The following is a 24,816-nucleotide window of genomic DNA, read 5'->3' on the forward strand; positions in this document are numbered from 1 at the left end:
TTGCTTGTTTTTCTTGTGACATCCTGAGTAAAAGGTAGAGTCATATTTTAGCTGCAACAATAAACTGATCAACAGAAAATCAACTGTTTTAATAAATGAAGGATCATTTTTTCAGTAAATAAGGCAGAAAGTTTGCTGGTTTCAGCTGCTCACATGATGATTTAATACTTTTCTTTGTCGTTTGTTATAATAATTTTGGATTGTTGGACAAAATAAGACATTTAAAATCTTCACCGTTGACTGTGGGGAATCATAACGAGCAGTTGTTTTATAAACATTCACATGTCTGAAGCCTTCTCTGTGGGGTCAGAGTTCACCTTTGACCTTTGGAAGTTATTATTCTCGTGTGTTTGATCACCGTTTTTAGTCCATTATCACACTTACACAGTCTGTGACAGGTCTGATCAATAGTGATTGATTACCAGCATCAGGCCAGTGAGGAGATATTAACCTGACTGTAATGTGACCTTTGACCTTCATTTAATACAAACATCATTTTAGAATAAATCCCTCTGATAAATATTGACGATTATCAGAGTTTATGATCAGTTATTGATTCACTATTTCCTCTCTCATCATAAAGTCAAATACATATGAAGTCATGATGTATTGATTGATTATTGGTAACTCTGCTCTCATTCTGTAGATAAATGTGATCTGAGTTGCTGGATTGAAGTTTTGACATGATGAAGAACGATGAGTGATGAAGGTAGTTTGTTTGAAGGATATCTTTCTTGGCTGTGTCTTCGACTCCCATCAGGTCGTCTTTGTCGGCGACTTCTTCGTACTGCGGACGACACAAATATTCATGTTATTAGTGAAACTCCTCCCAGTGTCTCTCAGTTCAAATATCAAATCATCTTTTTTATTCTACTTCATATCAGCTGATCGCTTCTTCATTTGTTTGAATGGAAAGTTTAGCTACAAAACAACAACAACAACAACAACAACAGTGTTCAGATATGAGAGTGTTTAGTTCAGGAACAGTCGCACCGACAGATTTCTTCTTCAAATGCAGGAACCAGTGACTTCAGAACATTTGTCGCCTTCATCATTCACAGAGGAGAAACACTTGTTGGATTTACAATTATAAACCTAATCTGACTTAAAATATGATGCTCAAATTCACAAAAAAACATTTAATATATAAGTAGCAAAATCTATATTCTGTTTACTATATTTTCATCATCATGGCTGACAATTTATTTAAAACATTTGTTAGATTTTATGGTTTTTATCGGCTACTGTAGCTATAATATTCTCTCCTGTAATATCTCTGACAGTCACATGACCTCCTCCCATCAACTTCTAACTTCATATCAAATAATTTGCTCTTTATTTCTTGTCTCTTCTAAATCTGTTTGTCTTCTGATTTCTGAAAGCAGAACTTGTGTTTTTTACTCTTTGGGAACATTTTAGAGGTGTTGATGATGATGATGATGATGATGATCACATCTCATGAACAGGAAACCTTCATCAGGCAGTTTAGAGAGTTTTTTTAAATTAAAGGATTTTCTTATTTTCTTCTCATTTCTCTGTGCAGAACAAATATAAGCGTGAGGCCTGATGTGTTATGAGCCTGAAACCCTTCAGACACGAACCTGATCATCGATAATATCACCTGACGATCGGAGGACGACGGTGAATCTTCTCACCTGAACTTTGAGCAGCCGGCCGCTGTAGGATTTGAAGTAACTGTAGTAAATCTTGCTCATCGTGTCCACGTACTCGTCTCGGATCTCCTTCGCCACCGTTCTCTCATTGGCTAAAAGGAACTGATAGAAGAATCTGCAGCCACACGACAAGAGAAGCTTCAGACAGGAAGTTCAAATGATTTCAATGATTTATTTATATTCACGTGTTATTGATACTGCAAAAGGATTGAATAATAAACTAAATACATGTAAAGGTAATCTCTGTTATCATTAGCACATTAGTCAATTAATCAATTAGTTGAGCGACAGAAACTTCGTTTTTTTGGATAAATATACCAAAGTTCTCTTGTTGCAGCTTCTCAGATGTGAATATTTGATATTAAACTGAATCTCTGGACGTCATGTTGATCTTTGGGAAACAGTAACGAACATTTTATTGACCAAACGATTAATCGATTAATGAAGACAGACTCTATTATCAGTCATGACGCTGCTCTGCTGGAGACATGGAGGAGGACACATGCTGCATGTTGTTTGTTTGTTTGTGGCGTCTCCGTTTATTGTTTGTCAGTAAACATTCATGTTAAACTTATCGATGGGAGGACAGACAGCAGCAGCAGGAGACACCTGCAGGTTCCACTCATCACTTGTGTGCTTGTAAGAATGTAAAGTTTAACGTGTTGTTGCTTCTAATTTATATTTAACTAATTAATTTATGTGACTGATTCACTCAGTTGTTTTTATCTCAGGTTGAGGTTTTATTGTTTCTTTTGATGCAGCAGCTCCTTTAATCCAATCTGTTACATTTTCTAAAAAAAACAACTAATGTAAAAACAGAAACTTGGATCTGTGTCTTGTCTGTATTTTGGTGGTTTTATTGTTTTCTGTATAAAGTAAAACGTTCAGTAACAGCTGCAGAAATGTTGAGCTGATATATGTAATATATATATACGGTCTATGATGTCATCATACAGGTGAGCTCACCTGTACTTCAGCAGAGTGTTCTGAGGGATCTGATAGTTGGTCATCGGCTTCCTGAAGGAGTAAATCTTCTGAAGGATGAACTCTCGGATCTTTGACACCGCCTGAAGTTCAAACAGAGTCGGAGACGAAACAAGACGTCAAGAAGAAGAAAATTCTCCAGATTATTAGAAAATTATAAAAACAAAAAATAAACTTACAGAAAAAGAATAAAAAAAACAAATAAAGACAATAAACAGGAGGATGAAATACGGTCGTCAGTAGCGGGATGATAAAACTCAGCAGCATGTTATAAACTGACTGTCTGAACATGATGCGTTCAGGGGACAGTCCAGAGCGTAGGACATCAGAGCTTCCCGCCCTGCGGACCGACTGACCTTCAGCTTGAGGCGGTCGACGATGTCCTGGATGTCGGAGCAGGCCAGCGTCTCTCTGAAGCTCAGCTCTTTGGCGAAGTTGATCTTGTTGTTGAGTTCGTGAAGCTGCTCCAGGAACTCCTGCTCGGTGACGGGACTGTCCAGGATGGTGCTGCGACCACACGGGGGGACAAACGTCACCTAACGAACCCCCGCACACGACTACGGTTCATTAAACTCTGATGAAGATTATTACTTCCTGTTTATTATGAGCAGGATGAAGGTTTGATGTGTCGGTGCTGATCTGTAGCTTCACGTCTTTTACTGATCTTTACATTAAATATAGATGTTTCTCATCCAGGAGAGATGAGTTACAACTTAATTAAATAATAATAATAATAATATTCTGTCATTTTCTTTCTTTCCTGCAGTCGACTCGTGTTCAGTCTCACCATTAAAACCATTAAAACCATTAAAACCATCAAACCTTTGACTTTTTTACCTCCAGATCTCTTTATTAATAATTATTTTCACTCTTTTCTCTTTGTTTTTTTAATCTTTTGTATTGAAATGTGTTCATGTGTACAAATATATTTATTTATTATAAGATGTCTTGTATTGTTAATAGCTGGACATAGATTAGAGTATATGTTATAATCATTATATTAACATTTAATAAAATGCTTTATAAATCATTATAACGTAGCTGTCAGCTGATATAAATGTTTATTAATGTATTTGTCAACAACTATAATTCCTCTTGTTGACATCCAGAACTGTTGCTGCTGTTTAAACAGATAATGAAGCTGTAATAATATAAAATATGTTAGAATTATTGATAAATATTGTACTTTAATAAACACAAAATGTCCTTAAATCTGCTTATAATTACATTATAATGTGTTATAAATGCTAAATTAGGGGGTTAATAGGAGTTATTTAATATTCCATTAACGGCTGCTATTATACATATATATAAATATATATTAGATATATTTTACTAATTAATCAACAGATTAATTAATTTATTCATTGTTTAAACCACCCATCAATAGAGCTCAATGCAGTTTCTTTCTAATTAAAATGATTATTATTCTCTATAAACAAGAATCAACTTTGTATTTCAGAAGCTGCAACAGAAAATATTTTCTGTAACGAGGCTGAAATATTTCATTATTAATATCTCCACTATGATGATACATCTACAGTAACAAAAACCCCTTTTTTGTTTACTTGAGCCTCGACAAAATAAACAAAGAGAAAGAGAAATAAACAGATGTTTGCCAGCTGCTCTTACGAGATCATGGCTCCAGGAACCACCAGCTCGTCCACCAGCTGACTCAGGTGACTACGAACCGCCTGTCTGTTCTTCAGCCGTACGTTCATGCTGACCGACTGCTGCTGCAGCGTCTGGATCTCACTGCTGATGGACGACAGGTCGCTCTGGAAACCGCTCAGCATCCCCTCCATCCGCTGACGGCAAACACAAGACGGACGGAAAGAGTCTGATCAGGTCTACTATAAGATCTCTGACGGAGGAACGACAAGAGAACCAGACGCTCTGAAGACTGAAGGAGAGTTCAGAGCTGAAACGTTTAACAGAAAATGAATCTCCAACTATTCTGATAGTCGATGAATCATTTGGAATCATTTTTTAAGAAGAAAAAACCTTTAATTTCTCTGATTCAGCTTCTTCTTCTTGAATATTGTCTGGTTTCTTTAATCCTCTGTGACATTAAACTGAACATCTTTGAGTTGAGGATAAATAAAGACATCTGAGGACGTCGTCTTCAGCTTTTTTTCACCATTTTCTGCCTTTTTAAAGACCAAACAAGGAATCATTTAACTGAGAAAATCATCAACAGATGAACTGATGATGATAATAATAAACTCTGGAATCAGTTTGAGAATCAAACAGCAGAGAAAGTTTCAGTTTAAAAGCTGTAAATGAAGTTTTCAGGGTTTCAAACTCAGAAGCTGATGAGGATGATTGTGGATTATTATGGGATGGAGATGAAGGCGTGTGGTTTTTACCTCCAGTATGGAGTCGCAGGCGGTGATCTGGTTGTGCAGCAGAGCGATGTTCTGACTCTCCTTGATGTCTGAGAGACGATCAGTCAGGAAAATAAACCCTCCTCACATCAAACCCTCCTCACATCAAACCCTCCTCACATCAAACCCTCCTCACATCAAACCCTCCTCACATCAAACCTTCCTCACATCAAACCCTCCTCACATCAAACCCTCCTCACATCAAACCTTCCTCACATCAAACCCTCACAAACACACGATCACATCTGTTCAAAACTCATAACACATTATGACACAAGTCGAGCTCAATATGGATAAACTCAGATATTCTTAATTAACTGTCTATCAGCTGATCAATATGGAGCATTTTGTAAACACTGTGTTTCAGTTTAGTGGTTTTAAGAACAACATCAGAGTGTTTTTATTCTCTTCATACTGCAGTTACATTAGACGACAATAAAGAAAAATAACTCTAAATGTAGCCGTTTGAAACCTTCATATCTGCAGGTCAGAGGTCAAGTTTCTAGAGATCTAAAACTAAAACCTGCACATCAATAATAATAATAATAATAAGAAGAAGAAGAAGCAAAATAGATTTTTAGTCGACAGAATAACTGGATGTGTTTAAAAGGTGAAACCAGCAGCTGATGAATCAAACATCATTATAATCCCGTCTGGAGCTGCGAAGATCAGTCAGTTAACTGATTAGTTGGTCGACAGAAAGTTAATTGACAAATATTCTGATAATCGATTGATCGTTTTGAGTCATTTTTTAAGAAATATTTGCTAAAAGTCTGAGTTTTCTGCTTCTTTCGTTCTCTCTGACAGTAAACTGAACATCTTTGGATTGTAAATAAAACATCTTGGATTCTGGGAAACATTGATCAACATGTTTCACCATTTTATAGATGAAACAACTAATCAATGAATCTAGATAACAGTTTACAGATGAATCAATAACAGTCAGAGGATACAGTCTTTGATGGAAGCCTGTTCGATCCTCTGCAGCTCCGTCTCCACCTGTTTGGAGTACTGACGGAGGTCGACGCCCTGCAGACACACCAGAGACACCAGAGACACCAGAGACACATTAACAACACTCACACTGTACCGTGAAGACTCCACGACTTCAAGCAAACAACCGCAGCTGATGACACGAGGAGGCAACGAGCACAGCTTCTTTTCCTTTAGTGCCGTTTGGACTTCAGTTTATTTAAATGAACACATAAATCTGTAATTCATTAACTACACTAATTCTGTTCAAGATCAAAATGAGTCAAGAAGGTAAAACATGTCTCCGTCTCTCAGACCTCGTTGGTCTGGTGGTTATTTTCTCACCGTTCTGAGCGCCTCCTTCACCAGGTCGTCTTCCAGATTGGCCTGAATGTGAACTGAAGCACAGAAAGAAGAAGAAGAAGAAGAAGAAGAAGAAGAGTGCATAACAAATAAAAACATCAACAGAAACTCTGTTCAGCAGCTGCTCTGTGTACAGCTGAATGTTTCCTCCATGCAGGATGTAAAACAACTACACAACTAAACTAATTATATTCATATTCTACTAACGTCCGTTAGAAAACTACGACTCTGCATTTTGAAGGAAATGTTCAACTTGTCTTGTCTCACAGCAAACGTTTCTTTCAATAAACACATGTAGCAACTAAAAACTAAAACCTTCCTCCTGCTGCACATACACTAGTTTATTAATTAGCTGTTTCAACAAAGACAAGAAAGAACTGAAACATCTGGATTCAAAAACATTTATTCTCATTACTGAATAATCTGCAGATTATTTTCTTCATTAGTTGTTTAGTCTGTGAAATATTTAAGTGTGAAAAATGTCACAACATCTCAAAGCTCAGAGTGTCTCTGATTATTTTGACTAACAGTCCAAAACACAAAGATATTTCATTTATTATCATATATGACAAAGAAAAGCAGCAAACTTTCCTTGAAAAATGACTGAAATGATTAATCCACCTACTAGTTGATTAATGTGAAACATATTAATACTGATGATGTCAGAGTGTTTGTGTTGTTGTTTGTTTGTTGATGCTGCTGTCTTACTGTCCACTTCATCCAGGATGAACTCGTCCGTGGTGAGGTCCAGTTCACCCAGGTTGAGGTTCGCCATTTCTCCGTCAGTCTTCTGGCAAAAAAAAAAAAACACACAAACATAAACAACAGTATGACATCTGACAACACAACTGACTCACAACAACAATCTCAAACACATTAAGGAGGCAAGAAATTCCACCAGTTCACCTTTAACAAGTTAAACCTGTTCACTGAAACCATCATGAATCTGGTTCAGATATTATCAACAGTGTCTACTCTGACGAATATAAAATATGAAACATATTTTGGTTTGTTTTACCACATGATTCCATATATGTTATTTTACAGGTTTGATGTCGTCAGTTTTGTTCTACAATGTAGAAAATAGTAAAAAAACAAATAAAAATGAGGAAGCGTGTCCAAACTTTTGACTGGTACTGTATTATAATTTATGATCATAGTAAATATGAAAAGTTTTCTATTTCCCTTGAATTATTGTTATGATTTATTATTCTGATGATTTTTAAATTGATCGATTGTTCGCTTTGTTTTGATCAGAAAACAGAGTTAAATGTCAATCACAAGTTCCCAGAGAACGAAGATGACAGCTTCAAATGACTTGTTGATTGTTTGATTGATTGATTAATTACCGTAATTTCGGACCAGGTTAATGGTGTCAACGTCACTGGTGACGTTACACTTTTAACGCCACACAAACTGGGAATTATCAAGCTTGTTTTGACAGGATGCTAACAGCTACGGCGGCTACAAATAGCATGACTGCACTATTAAAAATACACATATCGGCAAGAGTTGGTGCATTATGGACAGATATTAATTCACTACAACTATTCAATATTAATCTGGCTGTAAATGAAGCTGAATACACCTCAGTCTGCTCAAACTACAGTTCATTGATAAAGCCCTCTGATTGACAGGCTAACAGGATACAGCAGCAGAAAAACCGCACAAACAGCGAACATTAAATATTGTACTTTTTCACGATACTTCATAAACAAATACTCAAGAGTCACCTCATCCTGTAAATACGCCATAGCGACTTCTGTCGGGTTTCCAGCTGTGTTTACATCGCTGACAGCTCCAACCGCAGCTGCAGCTAACTCCGCCATTGCGGCGAATTTACGCTAAAGTTAAAAAAAAAATGTAAATGTACAAAAGTTCCGCCTCGTCATCACAGGCAGGGTTAACGAGAAATAAAACGTTTCTACAATTATCAGCCGGTTAAGATGTTAACACGAGTCTTTAATATAAGTATAAAAAATATTTATTTTTTGTTAATGCTAAAACAATAAGTAAATATTTATTTTCTACACCGGTTCCGGTCGGACAGATTTAAAGTGTCGGAGTTATTTCCGGTCGTCGCGCTTTGAAACTCTCGCGAGACCTCATCTGCTTCCTCTTCGCACGGAACCTACTTCCAAGATGGTGAGAACATTTTCTATCAACCGAGAACAGTTTGGAAATCTACAATCATCCAGTTGAATCTTTGTCCTTTTGCTGCGTTTAGACGTTTAGCGAGTCTAACAGAACTTCTGTCAGCGGACTGATGCTGAATTATTGGTAGATTGGCGACAGAAATAGTTAATAGCTTACTATCAGCGCTGAACTGAGCCGTACGGGCTAAATGCGGCTAACTAGCGCGAATAGTGCAGTTAACTTTGTGTTTTCTGCCTTTTAACTAAAGCGTAAATATCACCTGTTTATTCTCGGTTTAACAGACTTGTATTTAGACTGTTTTTAATGTTACCGGCGTTCCCAACAATCTAGAAAAGCCTTAAAATTGGAAGCGTCTAGTTATAGAAGCTAACATCGGTTTCAGCATGTTGGTCATGCCGTGTTGAAGCGTGGAGTGGTCATAAAAGTATAAATGAATGGAGGCGGGATCATATTTAATCGCTGTCTAGTGAGCTTCACGGATTCTCGTTTCTTTAAAACGTTATAAAACTGTTGTGTGAGCAGCGACAGGTTCAGTATTTGTGCTAATTGGAGCCAAAACTCTTAGCTTAGATGCTACATGCTGATCTGACAGTCACTGAAAATGCACCGAAATTGAAATGAAACAGTTTTCTAAGGTCTTGACGTGAAAGCATGCTGCTCTCTGCAGTGGTTTCAGCTTCAGATAAACTTTTAAATACATTTTGTGGATTTTGTCCCCTATCGCTTCTATTGTAAGTGTATTATGAAGGGATCTTCTAACGGTCAGTATGAACAGGAGGAATGATTACAGTAAGAAAAACATGTTTCAATCATTCAGGCTCCTGACTTGTTTTAAGATGCATGAAAGTTTTTAAACCCGTCCTTAAAGATCTGGTGTTTGTTCAGCCTTTTGTTCAGTGAAAATCTAACAGACGGATGGATAGAAAAGTTTCCTGGTGTTCAGAGTCATCAGAGCACATTTTCCATCATTAAACACACATAATGAACTAGAAGCAACACTTTGGCTTAAATGCAACATTTCTGATAAATGTTTCTGAACTTGTTGACTATAATTCCGGCTCTCAGTATTTCATCAAGCACGTCAGACAGTCGTTAACTCGTGTCTTCTGTCTGGTTTCCAGTCTCTGGTCATCCCTGAGAAGTTCCAGCACATTCTTCGTGTTCTCAACACGAACATCGATGGTAGGAGGAAGATCGCCTTCGCCATCACTGCCATCAAGGTAACATTTTCTCTAAAACGTCACAGCTCAGAACGACAGATCATCTCCAGCTGGTTTTTTTTTCTGCACGTCAGAGCAGCGTCTCGTTCTTACCTTTTTTACTGACGTGTCTCTGTGTGTGTGTGTGTGTGTGTCTGGTCTCAGGGTGTTGGCAGACGTTACGCTCATGTCGTCCTGAGGAAGGCCGACATCGACCTCAACAAGAGGGCCGGAGAGCTGACTGAGGAGGAGGTGAGGAGAACTGGAGGATGTGAAGTTGTTCTTCTGTCCGTCTGTCTGCAGGATAAACTGGCAGAAACGTTTTAATCGTAGATGTGAAGACGTTTCTCAGCTTTGATGCAAGTTAGAAGAACATCAGTATTTCTTTCCATGACTGAAACAAATTTATCAGTATTAAAGTATAAAATCTGCACAAATAGTTCTTCTCTTTGCATTTGGTGTCAGTTTGACCAAAATATTCTCTAATGTTAAAAGTTTCAACCTTCAGATTTGTGCTTATTTGTCTCGTTGAGTTCTGAGACTCACTGCTGCACAACATCATCAGCTACAGTCTGAGTTTAATATTTTACTCTGTATTGATCATCACCAGACAGTTTCATAAAGGATAAATTATGAAACACAATTTAAGATTTTATAGACAAACTAAGACGATGTTAAGCAGCGAACAGCAACAGTTGATAATCTGGAAACTTGTGACGTGTTTCTGTTACAGATTATTTAAACTAACTCGTGTCTCTCGTCTGCCGTCGACGTCGGTCGGTCTTTACTTTTCTTCGGTGTGTTTTTGTTCCTGCTGAGCTCACAGCTGTGTTTGTGTTGCAGGTCGAGCGGGTGGTGACCATCATGCAGAATCCTCGCCAGTACAAAATCCCAGACTGGTTCCTCAACAGGCAGAAAGACGTCAAGGACGGCAAATACAGCCAGGTGAGTGAAGACCAGTAAAACCAGACCGGAGACGTACTGGGTGGTTCCAGAGCGACTGGAACGATGGTTAAACATCACGTTATATTCATGAAGTTACTGCTGGAGGTGACGTGAGGCGTCTCTGCTGCTACGTTTAAGATCTTCATCATGTTTAGTGTCGTCAACTCAGAGGAAACACAAGTAGATTAAATCATCAGAAGAGTCTCCCAGTTAGACTTCTAGCTGGGAAGTTGATTTTACTGGTCAGAATCTCAGTAACTGTGATATGATAATTTAAGTGTCTCAAAATTTGAAAAATCACAGATTGGCTCAACTCTTCTTCTTCTCTTCCTCCTTCTGAAGTCAGTTAAACATGTTAAAGGTTTGAAGATCAAACAGCAGCTAACGATTATTCTCATTATTGATTTAATCTGATGATTTTCTCAAATAATCGATTAGTAGTTTGGTTTATAAAATGTTGATCAGTGTTTCCTGAAACCCAACATGACGTCTTCACATCATCATCATCATCATCATCATCATCATCTTCCTCGACCAACAGTATTCAGTTTACTGTCACAGAAAACTGAAGAAACCAGAAAATATTCACAGAATCTGCACTTTGTCTTTTAAAAATGACTCAAAACAATTTATTGATTGATCAGAATAGTTGATCAGTTGAATACTTGGAAGTGAATAAACTCACTAATCAGTGATTCTGCAAGTTAAACTGAATGAAATCGTTCTTACACGTCGACACTTTTTAAACTACGTGTTGAGCTGCAGTGACTCGTCTCAGAGACTCGTCTCAGAGACGAGTCTCTGAGACGAGTCACTGCTGTTTGTTTGTCAAACATTAAAGTATTAAAGAGTTTTAATGTGTTTATTTCAACATGTTGTGATGTCACTATTTGATCAATACTTAGATCAAAGACTCTGCAGATCAAACTGATCAATAAATGTTTGAGCTTAAATTCAGCTGAACTTGTTTATAACTGAACAGATGAAGCAGATTTAAACACATCTGAGGCTGAAACTTGATTCTTGAGAAAATCTCACCACGAGGTCCATTTAGTAGCTTTCTATTTTATCACATGATCTTCCTCAGCATTCTGTTGTCATAGCAACTTTAGATGAAGCTCCAGTTAACGTTGACGTGTTGAGCAGGACGAACATGTGACATGTGCTGCGTTTTGGTTTCAGGTCCTCGCTAACGGTCTGGACAACAAGCTGAGAGAAGATCTGGAGCGGCTGAAGAAGATCAGGGCTCATCGTGGTCTCAGACACTTCTGGGGGTAAGAAAACCTCATCCTGGAGAAATACTGACACACGTCTGATAAAACTAATAACTGATCTATAACTGCAGCCCGTCTGTCAGCTCAGACTGAAACCATCCAGTCAGTTCATCTCTAAACGTTTTATTGATCAATTTTAAAACAAAAAGCCTCTAAAGTCTCGAAGCAGCTTCTCAAAGTCTTAAAACGTTGATTTTCTTCATGAAAAGTTCTTTACAAGATGTTTAAAAGTCTTTATTTTCATTCATGAAGGTAAATGTTAAATATTCATTAACATGTTTTATGTAATTTTAGCAAAACTGGCTGGAAAAATAGTTTCTGACCTTAAATGAACGACTCAGTTGTTTAATTGGTTAATTGATCGTCTGTTTCTCTCATTAATAAGTTATTAATTATTAGTTATTGGTTATATTATTGGGAATGATTGTTATATACAGTCAGGAAGTAAAGATGAATGTGAAATACATTTAAATATTTACTTCATATTGTACCAGATAAATAATTCTGACTCTTATTACTGTTTTTATTTATTTTATACTTTTTCTGGTATTAAAATATCTTTAAAGTCTTAAATTTGACTTTGTGAAGCTGCAGAAACCTGAATATCAATATTTGATTTCTGTCACTTAATTTTTGGGTTTTGAATCAAACAGACAAAACAATAAATTTAAATGAACGTTTTGGACTTTTTATATTTTTAGTCAGAATAATCCGAAGTTAAAATAACTTTTAGCAGCTTTTTAAGTGTTTATCAGGTGTTCCTCCACACGTCTGTACAATTCATTTTAATATATTATATATATTAAAAACTTATTTTTCTTGCTGAATTATTTAAAAATCTCTGGTTTTTTAGACTAGAATCTATTTTTTTAAGTATATTTCCTTGTTTTTAACTCTTCCTCTCCTTCTTCTTCTCTCCTTCCAGTCTGCGTGTGCGCGGTCAGCACACCAAGACCACCGGCCGTCGCGGTCGCACCGTCGGTGTGTCCAAGAAGAAGTAAACTCCCCCTGCTTCCCTTGTTTCAATAAAAAGCGACACAAGTTCACACAACCTGCCTGTTTCTGTCTGTTTCTGTCTCACGTTTCCTCTGTTTGAAAACACATCGGTGCTTTTAGCTTTCGGGATATTTTATTTTTATACATTCTTGTTAATTTTAATCTTGTACAATAATATTCACATTCTGTATGTATGTTGGAGATTTAATACTTCACAACACACTGTAAGAAATGGAGGCAAACCTACAAACACACTGAAGATACACAACAGATTAGAAGTTGAGCTTTGTCTGAACTCTTTCCTCCAGATGATGATGATGATGATGATGGTATCTTCCAAAGTTAAAGGTTCAATAAGAGTTCTGTCCTCAACCAACACTGATAAATACTTGCATTTAACCATTGATTCAAAACAGCATGAATACAAACGGTCTTAAAACATTTAAACTATCAAAGTAAAACAGACTAAAATCAGATTTTAACTCAGAAACACTGGAAACAAACTTTTACTACTAAAAAGACGACATTTAGAAGATATTTGATTATCTGACTGCTGATACTCAGGCATGTAATAAATGAAGATATATGAAGTTAAAATGCTTCTTAAACGCAGTCGTAGGTTTTCACTTTACTTGCTCAATATCAGCAAATGAAATAATACAATCAGCAAAATTCAGATTTATTTGTACAAAGTCATGAAGCAGCAGATTAATATGATCAATTTCAAACAAATAAGACTCAGATTTGACAGCAAACGTCTGGTGATTTGAGTTTATTGTGCTGCGTTGCTGACAGAATGTTTATAATCACCCAACAAAGCAGAAAAGGAAATCTTGCATTACTCAATATACAAATATTAAAATCATTAAAACTGAGGTAAGGTAGGAAAAAAAACATGGCTGCAGGAAAATATATTTAAAGTGCGAACACAGAAGTGGAAAAAAATTCAGATTAAACCCTGAAGGTTTATGGCTTTAAGAGTCTTTAAAACACTCTGTGAACAGAGTTAAAAGATTTATTTCTACACAAATTCACCCTAAAACTTAAAGAAATCAACAGGACACACAAACTAAACCTCTCGTATGTTTAAAAGGAAGAATACAGGAGGTGAGACGGGTGTAACAGCTACATTTCTAAAGATTGAAACTAGTAAAATATGGCGGGAAATACACACACACGTCTTTGTAGCTCTTAGCTAGCTAGCTACACGCTAAAGGAAATGTTAACTGAAATCTGTCAGGATTGTGCGTTTTTTTAACTGTCCGTGTTGTTAAAACACGTTGAATCGATACCAGAAAGTTCTGACTGTTTACGGCAGGATAAAAGCTACATCAGTCGTTTTACAGCGGAAATGTTTTTTTAGCGTAAATTATTTATTTTTTTAGCGCCAAGCTGTTCCACATCGATCCTGTCTGCAAAAAAATAAAACAAACAAGAAAGCAGCAAAGAGCTTCAGTCACACAAGAGGAATTAAATTATACAAAGATTCATAAATAGATTCATTGATGAAATAAATTTAAGACCACATTGTTTTTCATAATTCTAGTTTTTACAAGCAGCTGTTTTTTACGTTTTTCTCTGTAATCGTGTTGAAAATGAGATTCAATAACAAACTTCTGTAAAGTTTCATGTGTGAAATAATTTGTTACCTTTTTGTGAGACAAACTTATTTCTGCCAGGAAATGAAAAAAAAAAAATGATGTAAAGATTAACAAAGTTCACTCATGAGTCACAAATATGACTCATCACTAAAATTCTGATTGTAAGTAAACATTTCACTTTACAATCTTAGACTTCCCTTCTCATTTTTACGTACTCTCTCAACATTATGACTTGTGTATTTCATCCAGATTTAATTTACAAAATCTCATAATTTAGGCGCTTTTTATAAATTGTTACTTAGAAAGTTAAATTTGACTTAACTCATAATAACGACTTTTACTTCCTCTAAAGGTTTTGTGTAGTATTTATAATTTTTATCCTTCCTGACATTTTAAATAGTTTTTTTCTATTACTGGCAGTCAGGAGCTTCCGTACATATTCTCTTATTTACAAGAGATGTTGAAATGTTATTTTTGAAAAGTTCTTGTTTGACTGTTTGTGTTAAAAGAAATAAAAAGTCAGTAAACTTTACTTTCCAGTCATTTTTATTTGCCATTTTAAAAATTATGACTTTGTCTTCATTCAATTTTTGACTTATAAAATCATAATTTAAACATAATTTAGAAATTGTGAATCATGTGATTTAACGCTTAAAACCCGTAATTGTGACTTAGAAAATCAAGTTGATGTATTTTTATTGTTATCGTTATTAACATTATGCAAATAAGTTTTTTTTAATATATGTTACTGGCATAAAATGGCCTCCATACTGATATCCTTATTTAAATAATTATTTTTAAATTTAATCTTGTTAAACTTGTTTGACTGTGTTAAAAGAAATAAGTCTTCATTCAATTTTTAACTTATAAAATCATAATTTAAACATAATTTAGAAATTGTGATTTAACACTTAAAACTCATAATTGTGAATTAGAAAATCAAGTTTGATTTGAATTAAGTTTTTTTTTTTAATATATTTCTGGCACAAAATAGCCTCCATACATACATCCTTACTGAAATAATTATTTTTAAATTTAATTTTGTTAAACTTCTTGTTTGGGTTATTCGTGTTAAAATAAATAAAAGTGTTTATTTTAATAAGAACTGAAAAAAAAAAAAAGACCATCTGGAATCTGAAGTGAAATTATTTTGAATTTTAGCAGCAAAACAACGTGAACGTGATGAAATAAAGCTGCAGATCTGAAAACGTTACGACTCTTTTATCTGATTACAGACGTATTAATTCTCATAATTCAGAAACTATTTGAAAGTTTGTGACTTAAAGCTTATAAACCTCATCAGTCTGATGTAGAATTGATCCTTAACGTCGTGTTTCATATTAAGGACATATAACTGGACTTGCATAGATTTTTGCCTTATTTAAACTGATATTTATTTTCTAAAAAGTTCTTGTTTGGTTGTTTGTGTTAAAAAAAAAAAATAAAAATGAGTTAATTATTGAAAAAAAAAAAATAACCGTTTCAAATCAGCTTCGGTTGTGATTGATGATGTTTGCAGCTGCAGTAGCAGGTTACACGGCATTAAGTATTCATATATAATATAATAAGATATTCAAACTGATGGAAAACGGAAGATAACGAGCAAACGCTTCATATCAGGATAAAGAAAAACAGGGATTTGTTTTTTTTCTTACTGTCCGTCGACCTCGTGTGTCGGTTAATCCCAAAAGTCTCCTGATGATTTGAAGCTGCGTAACGTCACAAACAGCAGATTTATCTGCCGAAAGCAGCAAAAAAGCAAAGATTTACCAGCAGTTCCTTTCTGTCTCCTCACAGCTTCAGGTCAGTTTCTTTATTTTCTTGATAAATCCTTCGAAAATCAGGTCAGATTTCACGTGAAACCGGTTAAGTTTGCAGCTCACAGTGAAATCAAATAAGCAGGAAAAAAAAAAAAAAAAAGGATGCAAACACCGAGAATGTGAGGAAGGCTGGCTCCTCTTCCTCATCCCTCCCTCTGTGTAGGAGGAGACTTCTGTTGTTGTTGTTGTTGTTGTGGCGGCGGCGGCTGCGGCTGCGGCTGCTGCTGCTGCTGGGGGTCTTTGGTGGGAGCGTAGTAGAGCTCCAGAGGCTTCCTGACCTTCCAGTACTTCTCGTTGACCAACTCTAGAGTCAGAGAGCCGTTCAGCGTCTGACGGCGAAGAGAAGAAGGAAACAACTTAAAACACTGTTTCATTACATTCAATAAAAATGTGTTTTGTTTTTTTTTTATATGTTATCCTGTGTTTGTTTGTCAAATTTAAAATATAGAGAATAAAGTTATCAGAAGAAGATGAAGAGTCTGCAGCTCTGTGAGGCTGAACTTAAAGGAGGTGTGTAAATATAGAACTGATCTACTAACAAGTAAGGAAGCACGATATTGGATTTTTTGCCGATATCTGATACCGATATATGCACATATTTTTTCCAGATGGTTGTGGAGACTATTATACATGCAAGCATAGATTGTACTATGGTCAATAAAGTTTTCATTGAGTTTATTAGACAGACAGGATCAATGTGTAGGATTTAATCTCTGGTCCACACTCCGGAGCAGAAGGTGGCGCTAATGCACCTGATACGCTGGTTACCAACCGCCGTTATAAACCAAAAAGATTCTTTTTTTTCCAAACAGAGGGGTACATCCTGTCAGTCGAGGTGTTTCCTGTCTGTGCAGCCAAACTTAGCAGCTATTCGATGGACTAAGTACAAAGACTAATAACAGCATCGTGTCTCCAGAGAGTAGTTCTGTGTAAGACAGGCGTCACTGAGCATTCAGTAGTTTCTGGACAACAACGGAGGAATCAGATATATCAGACTTTGATACACACACAATACTTGTTAGTAGATCAGTTCATTATTGGTTTGGATACAAACATGAGATTTGTTGAGAATAAGAGTAAAACAAACTGTAATGGACTCGACGTGGCCTTAATTTAACCCTCTTATTTCATATAATTGATCTAAACTTCGCACAAAAAGTAAAGAAATGTGTGTTTGGTAGATTATTTCTTTGTTGTAACAATGCTTCTTGGCAATAAATCTTATCCCGTTGGAAAGTCTGTTTATTTCCCTTTTAAATGGAGCCACATTTGTGAGGAACATGCATTTGTGGGATGAGCAGCAGAGCTGAGTATGTGGGTTGCGCCCATGAAAAATTTGCCAAATCTTCTCTGCCAATGCCAAACAGCTTATTCTGCCAGCATTTGTCGGTTTGTGGGGTTTATCAGAGACTACCTCCAGAATTTGGGAGTGGAGAGGATGGAACGGCCTGCCAGCAGTCCTGACCTCAACCCCATCGAACACTCGTGGGATCAGCTTGGGTGTGCTGTTCGTGCCAGAGTGACCAACACAACCACGTTGGCTGACTTGTGACAAATGCTGGTTGAGGAATCAGACGCCATCTCACAGCAGTGTGTGACCAGGCTGGTGACCAGCATGAGGAGGAGGTGCCAGGCTGTTGTGGCTGCGTATGGTTCTTCCACAGGCTACTGAGGCTCCTGTTTGTTAAATCAATAAATTGTTAAATTGCCAACTTGTCTTCAAACTTCAATCATCCAAACACCAAACAAGAGTCAATGGCAGAATAAGCTGTTTGGCATCGGCAGAGAAGATTTGGCAAATTTTTCATGGGCGCAACCCACATACTCAGCTCTGCTGCTCATCCTTCAAATGCATGTTCCTCACAAATGTGGCTCCATTTAAAAGGGAAATAAACAGACTTTCCATCGGTATAAGATTTGTTGCCAAGAAGCATCGTTACAACAAAGAAATAATCTACTAAACACACGTTTCTTACGTTTTGTGTTTAGTTATCTTGTGTGTTTAATAATCCATTACATTTTCATTCAGTGTTTGTTTGTATCTACTGTGCTGAACATCCAGTCAGCTGACCGACATCAACACTTTCATTCTTTAACTCACTTTGTTACATGTTTTAATCTCTTGGTTGTTCGGTGCTGCTACGACACTAATCATCCTCCAGATAAATAAAAGTGTTTAAAAAAATGACTTAACGATTAATTGATTATTAATAAAGTTGCTGATGAATGATCTGTTTATCACTGGAGAACTCACAGAGAACTGTCCTCCTCTCGTCAGGATGTAGATGGTGTACTGTTTCTCACTGATGTCGCTCAGACTCGTCCCCTCTCCTCCACTTCCTGTCGTCCCTCCAGGTTCCCCTCCTCCTCCTCCTCCTCCTCCTCCTCCTTCTTCTGCTCCTCTCTCCTCTCCTCCTCCTCCTCCTTCCTCTCTCCGTTGGTCCTCTGGTTCTCTGTTGGTCCGTCGGTCCTCCAGAGCGATGCGCAGAGCGAGGTATTTAGACAGATGGTCCACTGTGGCGTTGGCCGTCGTCTTCACGTATCTGCAAAGACGCAAAGACGTCAGGAGGCAGAAAAATGTCCCGTTTACTCCTGAGATGAATGATTTTCACGTCTTCACTCACAGAAATGTTGCTCATGCAGGTTAACCTCATTCAAATGTCTTTTAAGTTCACATAACAACTTCCTGTTTGCTTTACAAGTTATATTTATTGTTCTGAACTCATAACAGGATCACATGATATGCTGGGATTATATTATGGGGTTACTGTCCCAAATTTCACTAGAAAAACAAGTGACTTCGTCAAACTGCATGTTTATCCAAATGAATAATAAAATGAAACAAAGAAGAAGACAACAAACATCAAGTCCAGTTCATTTCCTCTAAACTTCTGTTCTGCTGTTAATTCAAGATGATTCAACTGAAAAGTGACGGATGACATGAAAACAACCATTTATAAGTTTGTTGTTACGATGGATATTGTGACATTTTTCAGATAAAAAAAAAATCACTGGACCAGAGTCATAAGTTCTAAAAAAAACAAACAAACATATTTATGAAGTTGATCGATGGATCTTTGGGTGAACTGACCCTTTAAAACCTCACCTGTATTCTATCATTCTTTGTATGTTTACATGATAAATAACCGTAGACTGTATAAAAATATGGACGTCGTTACCGTGACGTCACTTGTTGGTTTCTGAAGAGCGGTTTTGAAGCTCAAAGTGAGCCGCTCCGGCCGTCGCCATCTTGGCAGTGCGTGACTCTGCCTAACTCCCAGCCAATCAAAAATGGGCAAAGAGGCGAAACAAGCCACCTATTGGCTGGCGGACCTGTCACTCAAAGCAGCCATGTCCTTCATTATGCAGAACTTTACGGCTTAATAACATTTAAACAGGTGAGTTATAAAATAATTCACCCCCCGTACAGTTGTCATGAAAGAGGAAATTAGCTGCAGAGACCAAAACCGTTGTTTGTACCAGACTGTAAACATGTTTATTTCTGCTGTAAAGTTGGACATTTTAACATGGAGGTCTATGGGGATTGACTCGCTTTTAGAGCCTCAAGTGGCCGTTCAAGGAACTGCAGTTTTCGGAGGTTGCCGCTTGGTGCGGACTCACCTGGTCTGGTTGTAGTCCTGGGCGTGGACCAGCTGGGGGTGCGGCCTGAACACCAGCTCTATCTCCGAGGCCGGCCCCTCTTTGTGGCGTCTCAGCGGAGGAGTCGGGCTCCCGCTGTCCGCCTCGGGGCCCGAGCCGTCGTCGGACGCTCTCGGCCTCTTGCGGCTCGGCCCCGCCTCCGAGGGGGTCTGACCTTGGGGGTGGGGGGCGTGGGAGGGGGCGGAGTCGTGGGACAGGTGCGAGCGGGCGTCGCCGTTATCCTCCCCGCCGCTGAAGGTGGTGTTGTCGCTCTCCTGAGTGGGTTTCTTCACCCGGTGGTTCCTGATGACAGTAATAATAACAACATCGCTCTAATATTCACGTCTGACATCAGGGAACACGAACAGTCACATGATCCGACAAACTAAACATCCATCACAGAGTCACTTCCTGTTTCTACTTTAACCTACAGAACAAACAGTTCAGCTGTCATTATATCACAACAAGCTCTTCCATTCATGATGTAATAAATCAAATCTGTGACGGACCCCCGGTGGTCTCCCCCCCCGTCCTCCCCCACCTCTCGGACCTGTAGCGGGCCTGCTGGCGGAGCCCCTCCTCGATGCTGGAGCTCAGCGCCTCCTTGTTGTGCAGCCTGTTGAGGCGCTCCAGGACGCTGCGCTGGTGAGCCTCATACTCGTCGCGACTCGGGTAGATCTTGGAGATCAGAGCGTCGAAGTTGGAGTCGCGACGCAGCGAACGTCTGGAGACCAGCTTCTTCCTGCAGGTCGGACACTCTTTGTTCCTGAGGAGGAAGAGGAAGACAGGAAGTGATTCATGACTCCGGCTTCTCGATCTGAAGACGTGACCCCTCAGCTCACAAGTGACTTATAATCACCCTGATCGCAGCGCGGTGACGATGCAGTCGGAGCAGAAGCGGTGGAGACACTCTTTGGTCGTCATGGTGTTTTTCAGCATGTCCAGACAGATCGGACACATCAGCTCGCTGTGCAGAGAGCGAGGAGACACCGCCACCTCCGTCCCGTCCATGATGGCCTCCTGAACACACACACACACACACACACACACACACACACACACACACACACACACACACTTTATTATCATACCTGTGATGAACTCTCCTCTCTCTGTTAACGTGCTGTCATGTCTGAATAAAGCCTGAACTGAATGAACCAGATGTGACTTTAACAGACAGATGTTATTGTTTCATGTCACACTTCATCAACAAGATGTTTGTTATTGTTTAAAAAAACACAAACAATCGATGCATGGCTGCACTCATACTGTCAGAATCATGACGGACAGTTTTTATTAATAAAAAGGATGAAAATTGATGCTTTTTTATTCCACACATTCTTCTTCCATGTCAAAATCTGGTGCCTACATTACCCACAATCCAACAGCTCAGTCAGAGATTCAGTGTATTCTATGCTAGTAGCGGCTAACGTGGCCTGGAGCTGTTAGCCTCCAGCAGAAGACGAGGAGCTACGAGGTTTGTTAACGTCACTGCTTTCTGCCTCCACGCCAACAGATCGTTTTACTTTTCAGATTTGTAGTCTTCAGCTTCCTCATACGACTGTTCACACAGAGAACACCTTTAAATGTTGAAGCTGATGTACTCTCCTGATGTTTGTTCTGAGTGCTTCGGTGTGGCGGCTCCGTTCCTCCACATCCACAGCTTAACATCTGCTTCTGTTTCCAGTTAAATGAGCCAAAACTAACAAACAAAAACTCCTTCATCCTCTCTGACATTTCTCAACTGAACTCTGAGAGGAAAAGGTGACTTGACAACATGAATACTTGTATTATGTTTGTTTCAACCTGTTTAACTTGTGTTTTTATTCTGTCTTACATTAAGCCACTGCCCTCTGGAGACAAATAATGTACTGACTGAATTCGATACCTCAGTCATTTCTTATATTTAGTTATTGCTTTATTTTATTTTATTTTATTTTATTTTATGAAAGAAGTCAGAGAAGGAAAACTGGGTGAATGAGAGGCAAATATTGTAAAGTGCTTCGTCCATTAAGGTAGAAAAGTGCGATACAAGTGCAGTCCATTTACTAATGAAATAAATGGCTCTTCATTAGAGTCCCCGTCTCTCCCTCACACACACACACACACACACACACACACACACACACACACACACACACACACAGAGAGAGGTTTACCTGAGGGCTCCTGTGCAGCTCGTACAGACTCAGCTCCCAGGTCTTACTTGGAGTCTGGATGTTTACAGGAGCCGCCATGACGGTCTGGATTCCCACAATCCTCACTGGACACAACAAGAGAGAGAGAGAGAGAACACACACACACACACACACACACACGACATATTATATATGAAAGCAGCTGTTCATGTATTTCACCCCCTGACTGTATTTCTCATGTTTGTTTACATGTATAAATGTAAATGTTAATGTGTTCTTATTATTCTGACCTGATACTGTCTTCTTTATGCTTGGATTGTAACAACAACAACTACACCTGTATTAACCAAAACAAACACTGACATGATCCAAAAGTCAGAAATAAACTCCACATTTAATACGACCTTGTTGACCTTGAAAACAACAGTTGACAAAACAAACTCACCTCAACAGACATTTAGTAGTTGTTCTGGAGCTTCTGATTACACAGTTCTTCCTCATTTATGACCTTTAAGGCTACAACTAACGATTATTTTCCTCATCAAATATCAACCAAATGTCGTGTTTTGTCCACAACTCAAACATATTCAGTTTACTGTCACAGAGGATTAAAGAAACCTGAAAATATTCACATTTAAGAAGCTGGAATCAGAGAATGTGGGCATTTTTTTCTTAAAGGACACGTTCATCATTTTTTAAGTGTGTGTTAAACCAGCAGTCAAGTGTCCATATGAGCAGTGAAAGAGGTTTTCTTCGCTGTAATCATTCCTCCTGTTCATACTGGATATTAAAAGATCCTTCAAATGTGTTTTCAATGGAAGTGATGGAGGCCAAAATCCACAGTGTGTCCACACAGTCATTTAAAAGTCTGTGTGAAGCTTCTATTCAGCTTCAGCAGTCTGAGTTAGTCATATCAAGTGGATATCTGACACATTTACAGTCTTTTTAGCATCAAATTCCCTCTTTGTGTTTCCTCGGACAGTGTTTCCCTGTTGAGCTGCAGGTGGAAGTATAGTAACAAAAAGAGGGACTTTGGCACTAAAAAGACTGTAATGTTGAAAGATATCTACTTGATTTGACTCATTTGGATGCTGAAGCTTCATATTAGCTTCAGATAAACTTTGAAATACATTTTTTACACAGAAGGAGGACTGTGGATTTTGTCCTCCATCACTTCAATTGTAAGGTCATTAATGGTCAGTATGAAGAGGAGGAATGATTACAGCAAGAAAAACAGCTTTGATGTTCATTGACTGTTGGTTTAAGACACACTTGAGAAATATTGTGAACTGGTCCTTTAATGAGCTGTCGGTTGAAAAATAGCTCACAGGACAATCAACGTCTTCCAACAGTCTCAGGGAGGAAATGTACAAATACAGACTTCTAAACTGAAATATTTCTATGAAAAACAACACAAAGCTCAAGTAAAGTTTATCAGAACATCACATGTTCTTCAGCTGATATTATTTTGACACTTTAAGAGTAGAAACACTTTTTATTGTGACAAAAAGCGACAGAAACAGCGACCGTTACAACTTCCGACATAGACAAAAACTGATTCTTCCTCGTTATTTAACGCGATAAAGAAGTTTGTAAAGTTTTATCTGTGTGCAGGTTTAATAAATAAAGAGTAAAAACATCATATTCCTCGACGGAGACTTTAAACTATAAAGGAGAGAAACGTTGAAATCAAACTATAAACTCACCTGACGTTGAAACTGACGGACAGCTGACCGGAGGAGACACGACCCCGCTCCCGCTTCACAAACACACATACAGCCCCCCGAAAAACTACTCTTTAAACCAGTATAACGACACACACCGGTGCTTATATTCTGCCTGGATCAATAAACTGTCGGCAGAGGGATTTTGAGGCCTTTCTGACTCTCGGTCGAAGAGAAAAAACACGAAACAGACCGAGAGCGCAACATTTTCCGTGGCCCACCAGCTAGCTAAGTTTAGCTGTAGCCATCTTTCTTCTTCTTCTCCCCGGAACAAGTCGCCTCTTCCCCGGCTGCTGCTCGGCGGTGGCATCGCCCCTTTCCCGGCGCCAGTGACCCCCAGCGGCCACATGGTGTATTACATGGATGGATAGATAGATAGATAGATAGATAGATAGATAGATAGATAGATAGATAGATAGATAGATAGATAGATAGATAGATAGATAGATAGATAGATAGATAGATGTAAAAAATAGATCTTTTTCTCTGTTTTTTTTATTTTTGCTGAAATATTGGATCATTTGAACATGAAAAATTGTGAACCTACCCTTTAAATTCACCAATAATAATAATAATAAGCTCTGACAGTATATTATTCCAGGAGGCAACAATCAAAAGAAAAGATTATATATTCTAATATGAGACGTCAAAATGTGCCTATTAAACTATAATTTGTGAGGAAACAACTGGCATAAATCCACTAACCAATTAATTATTTGTATTTTTAAAAAAAAATTGAATCATGTAGTCTTGTTGAGATTGAGATATGAAAACAAGAAACATTCATCATCAGACATAAACAACACAACTAAGGCCAGACAGGCACAATCAACAAAGAATTAATAAAAACAGTTAACAAGAGTCATAAAAAACATCCGATTTGAAAGTTTAAAAATCTTCAAGGGGAATGAAATAATCTAGTTTTAGTGCAGTTTGAAGTTTAA

The 24,816-nt window shown here is 37.9% G+C and overlaps 3 protein-coding genes and 3 gene segments (V, D, J or C); 1 reads left to right on the forward strand and 5 right to left on the reverse strand.

Moving 5' to 3' along the window:
* vps52 (VPS52 subunit of GARP complex) overlaps positions 1–8,223 on the reverse strand; it is a 19,675-nt gene extending 11,452 nt beyond the window's left edge. Inside the window, exons 1-10 of one of the 2 annotated variants that reach the window (XM_044336098.1) lie at positions 8,113–8,223; positions 7,088–7,166; positions 6,362–6,414; positions 5,998–6,073; positions 5,027–5,094; positions 4,290–4,465; positions 3,014–3,164; positions 2,640–2,740; positions 1,656–1,788; positions 730–787 (exon numbers count right to left, since the gene is read on the reverse strand). In XM_044336098.1, the coding sequence (XP_044192033.1) occupies positions 730–787; positions 1,656–1,788; positions 2,640–2,740; positions 3,014–3,164; positions 4,290–4,465; positions 5,027–5,094; positions 5,998–6,073; positions 6,362–6,414; positions 7,088–7,166; positions 8,113–8,208 (991 nt within the window). In that variant the 5' untranslated portion in view covers positions 8,209–8,223. Of the gene's footprint in view, positions 1–729; positions 788–1,655; positions 1,789–2,639; positions 2,741–3,013; positions 3,165–4,289; positions 4,466–5,026; positions 5,095–5,997; positions 6,074–6,361; positions 6,415–7,087; positions 7,170–8,112 lie in introns of both variants that reach the window. The other variant, XM_044336097.1, reaches the window with a different exon arrangement.
* The window catches only part of LOC122970078, a 916,362-nt gene that overhangs the window by 464,889 nt on the left and 426,657 nt on the right, over positions 1–24,816 (reverse strand).
* Positions 1–24,816, reverse strand: part of LOC122970080 — an 891,879-nt gene that overhangs the window by 424,818 nt on the left and 442,245 nt on the right.
* The window catches only part of LOC122970079, an 808,187-nt gene that overhangs the window by 354,593 nt on the left and 428,778 nt on the right, over positions 1–24,816 (reverse strand).
* Positions 8,420–13,005, forward strand: rps18 (ribosomal protein S18). Its single transcript, XM_044336204.1, has 6 exons — positions 8,420–8,524; positions 9,658–9,756; positions 9,901–9,987; positions 10,579–10,680; positions 11,863–11,954; positions 12,880–13,005. Exons 1-6 carry the CDS (start codon positions 8,522–8,524, stop codon positions 12,953–12,955), a joined length of 459 nt encoding a protein of 152 aa, XP_044192139.1. The 5' UTR covers positions 8,420–8,521; the 3' UTR covers positions 12,956–13,005.
* LOC122970048 (E3 ubiquitin-protein ligase RING2-A-like) lies at positions 15,524–24,156 on the reverse strand. 2 transcript variants are annotated; one of them, XM_044336148.1, is made up of 7 exons: positions 23,855–24,156; positions 22,170–22,273; positions 20,870–21,030; positions 20,552–20,776; positions 19,993–20,313; positions 18,626–18,914; positions 15,524–16,700 (listed from the first exon to the last, which is right to left on the reverse strand). In XM_044336148.1, the coding sequence occupies exons 2-7, from the start codon at positions 22,245–22,247 to the stop codon at positions 16,515–16,517; spliced, it is 1,260 nt and encodes a 419-aa protein (XP_044192083.1). In that variant the 5' UTR covers positions 22,248–22,273; positions 23,855–24,156; the 3' UTR covers positions 15,524–16,514. The 2 variants fall into 2 exon arrangements, with proteins under 2 accessions (XP_044192083.1, XP_044192084.1); XM_044336149.1 differs by having other exon boundaries at positions 20,561–20,776; positions 23,855–24,155.

The sequence above is a fragment of the Thunnus albacares genome, chromosome 19 (genome assembly GCF_914725855.1).
Source record: "Thunnus albacares chromosome 19, fThuAlb1.1, whole genome shotgun sequence".
NCBI classification, from domain to species: domain Eukaryota; kingdom Metazoa; phylum Chordata; class Actinopteri; order Scombriformes; family Scombridae; genus Thunnus; species Thunnus albacares.

Excerpts from the sequence above, each read along its gene's own strand:
- rps18 (XM_044336204.1), top strand. Across the intron at positions 9,988-10,578 it reads GAGAGCTGACTGAGGAGGAG|GTCGAGCGGGTGGTGACCAT; the intron begins GTGAGGAGAACT and ends TTTGTGTTGCAG. Across the intron at positions 10,681-11,862 it reads AGGACGGCAAATACAGCCAG|GTCCTCGCTAACGGTCTGGA; the intron begins GTGAGTGAAGAC and ends TTTTGGTTTCAG.
- LOC122970048 (XM_044336148.1), bottom strand. The coding sequence starts at position 22,247 with ATGGCGGCTCCTGTAAACATCCAGACTCCAAGTAAGACCTGGGAGCTG. Across the intron at positions 21,031-22,169 it reads AGCTGCACAGGAGCCCTCAG|GAGGCCATCATGGACGGGAC; the intron begins GTAAACCTCTCT and ends GTGTGTGTTCAG. Across the intron at positions 16,701-18,625 it reads CGAGAGGAGGACAGTTCTCT|ACGCTGAACGGCTCTCTGAC; the intron begins GTGAGTTCTCCA and ends CTTCGCCGTCAG.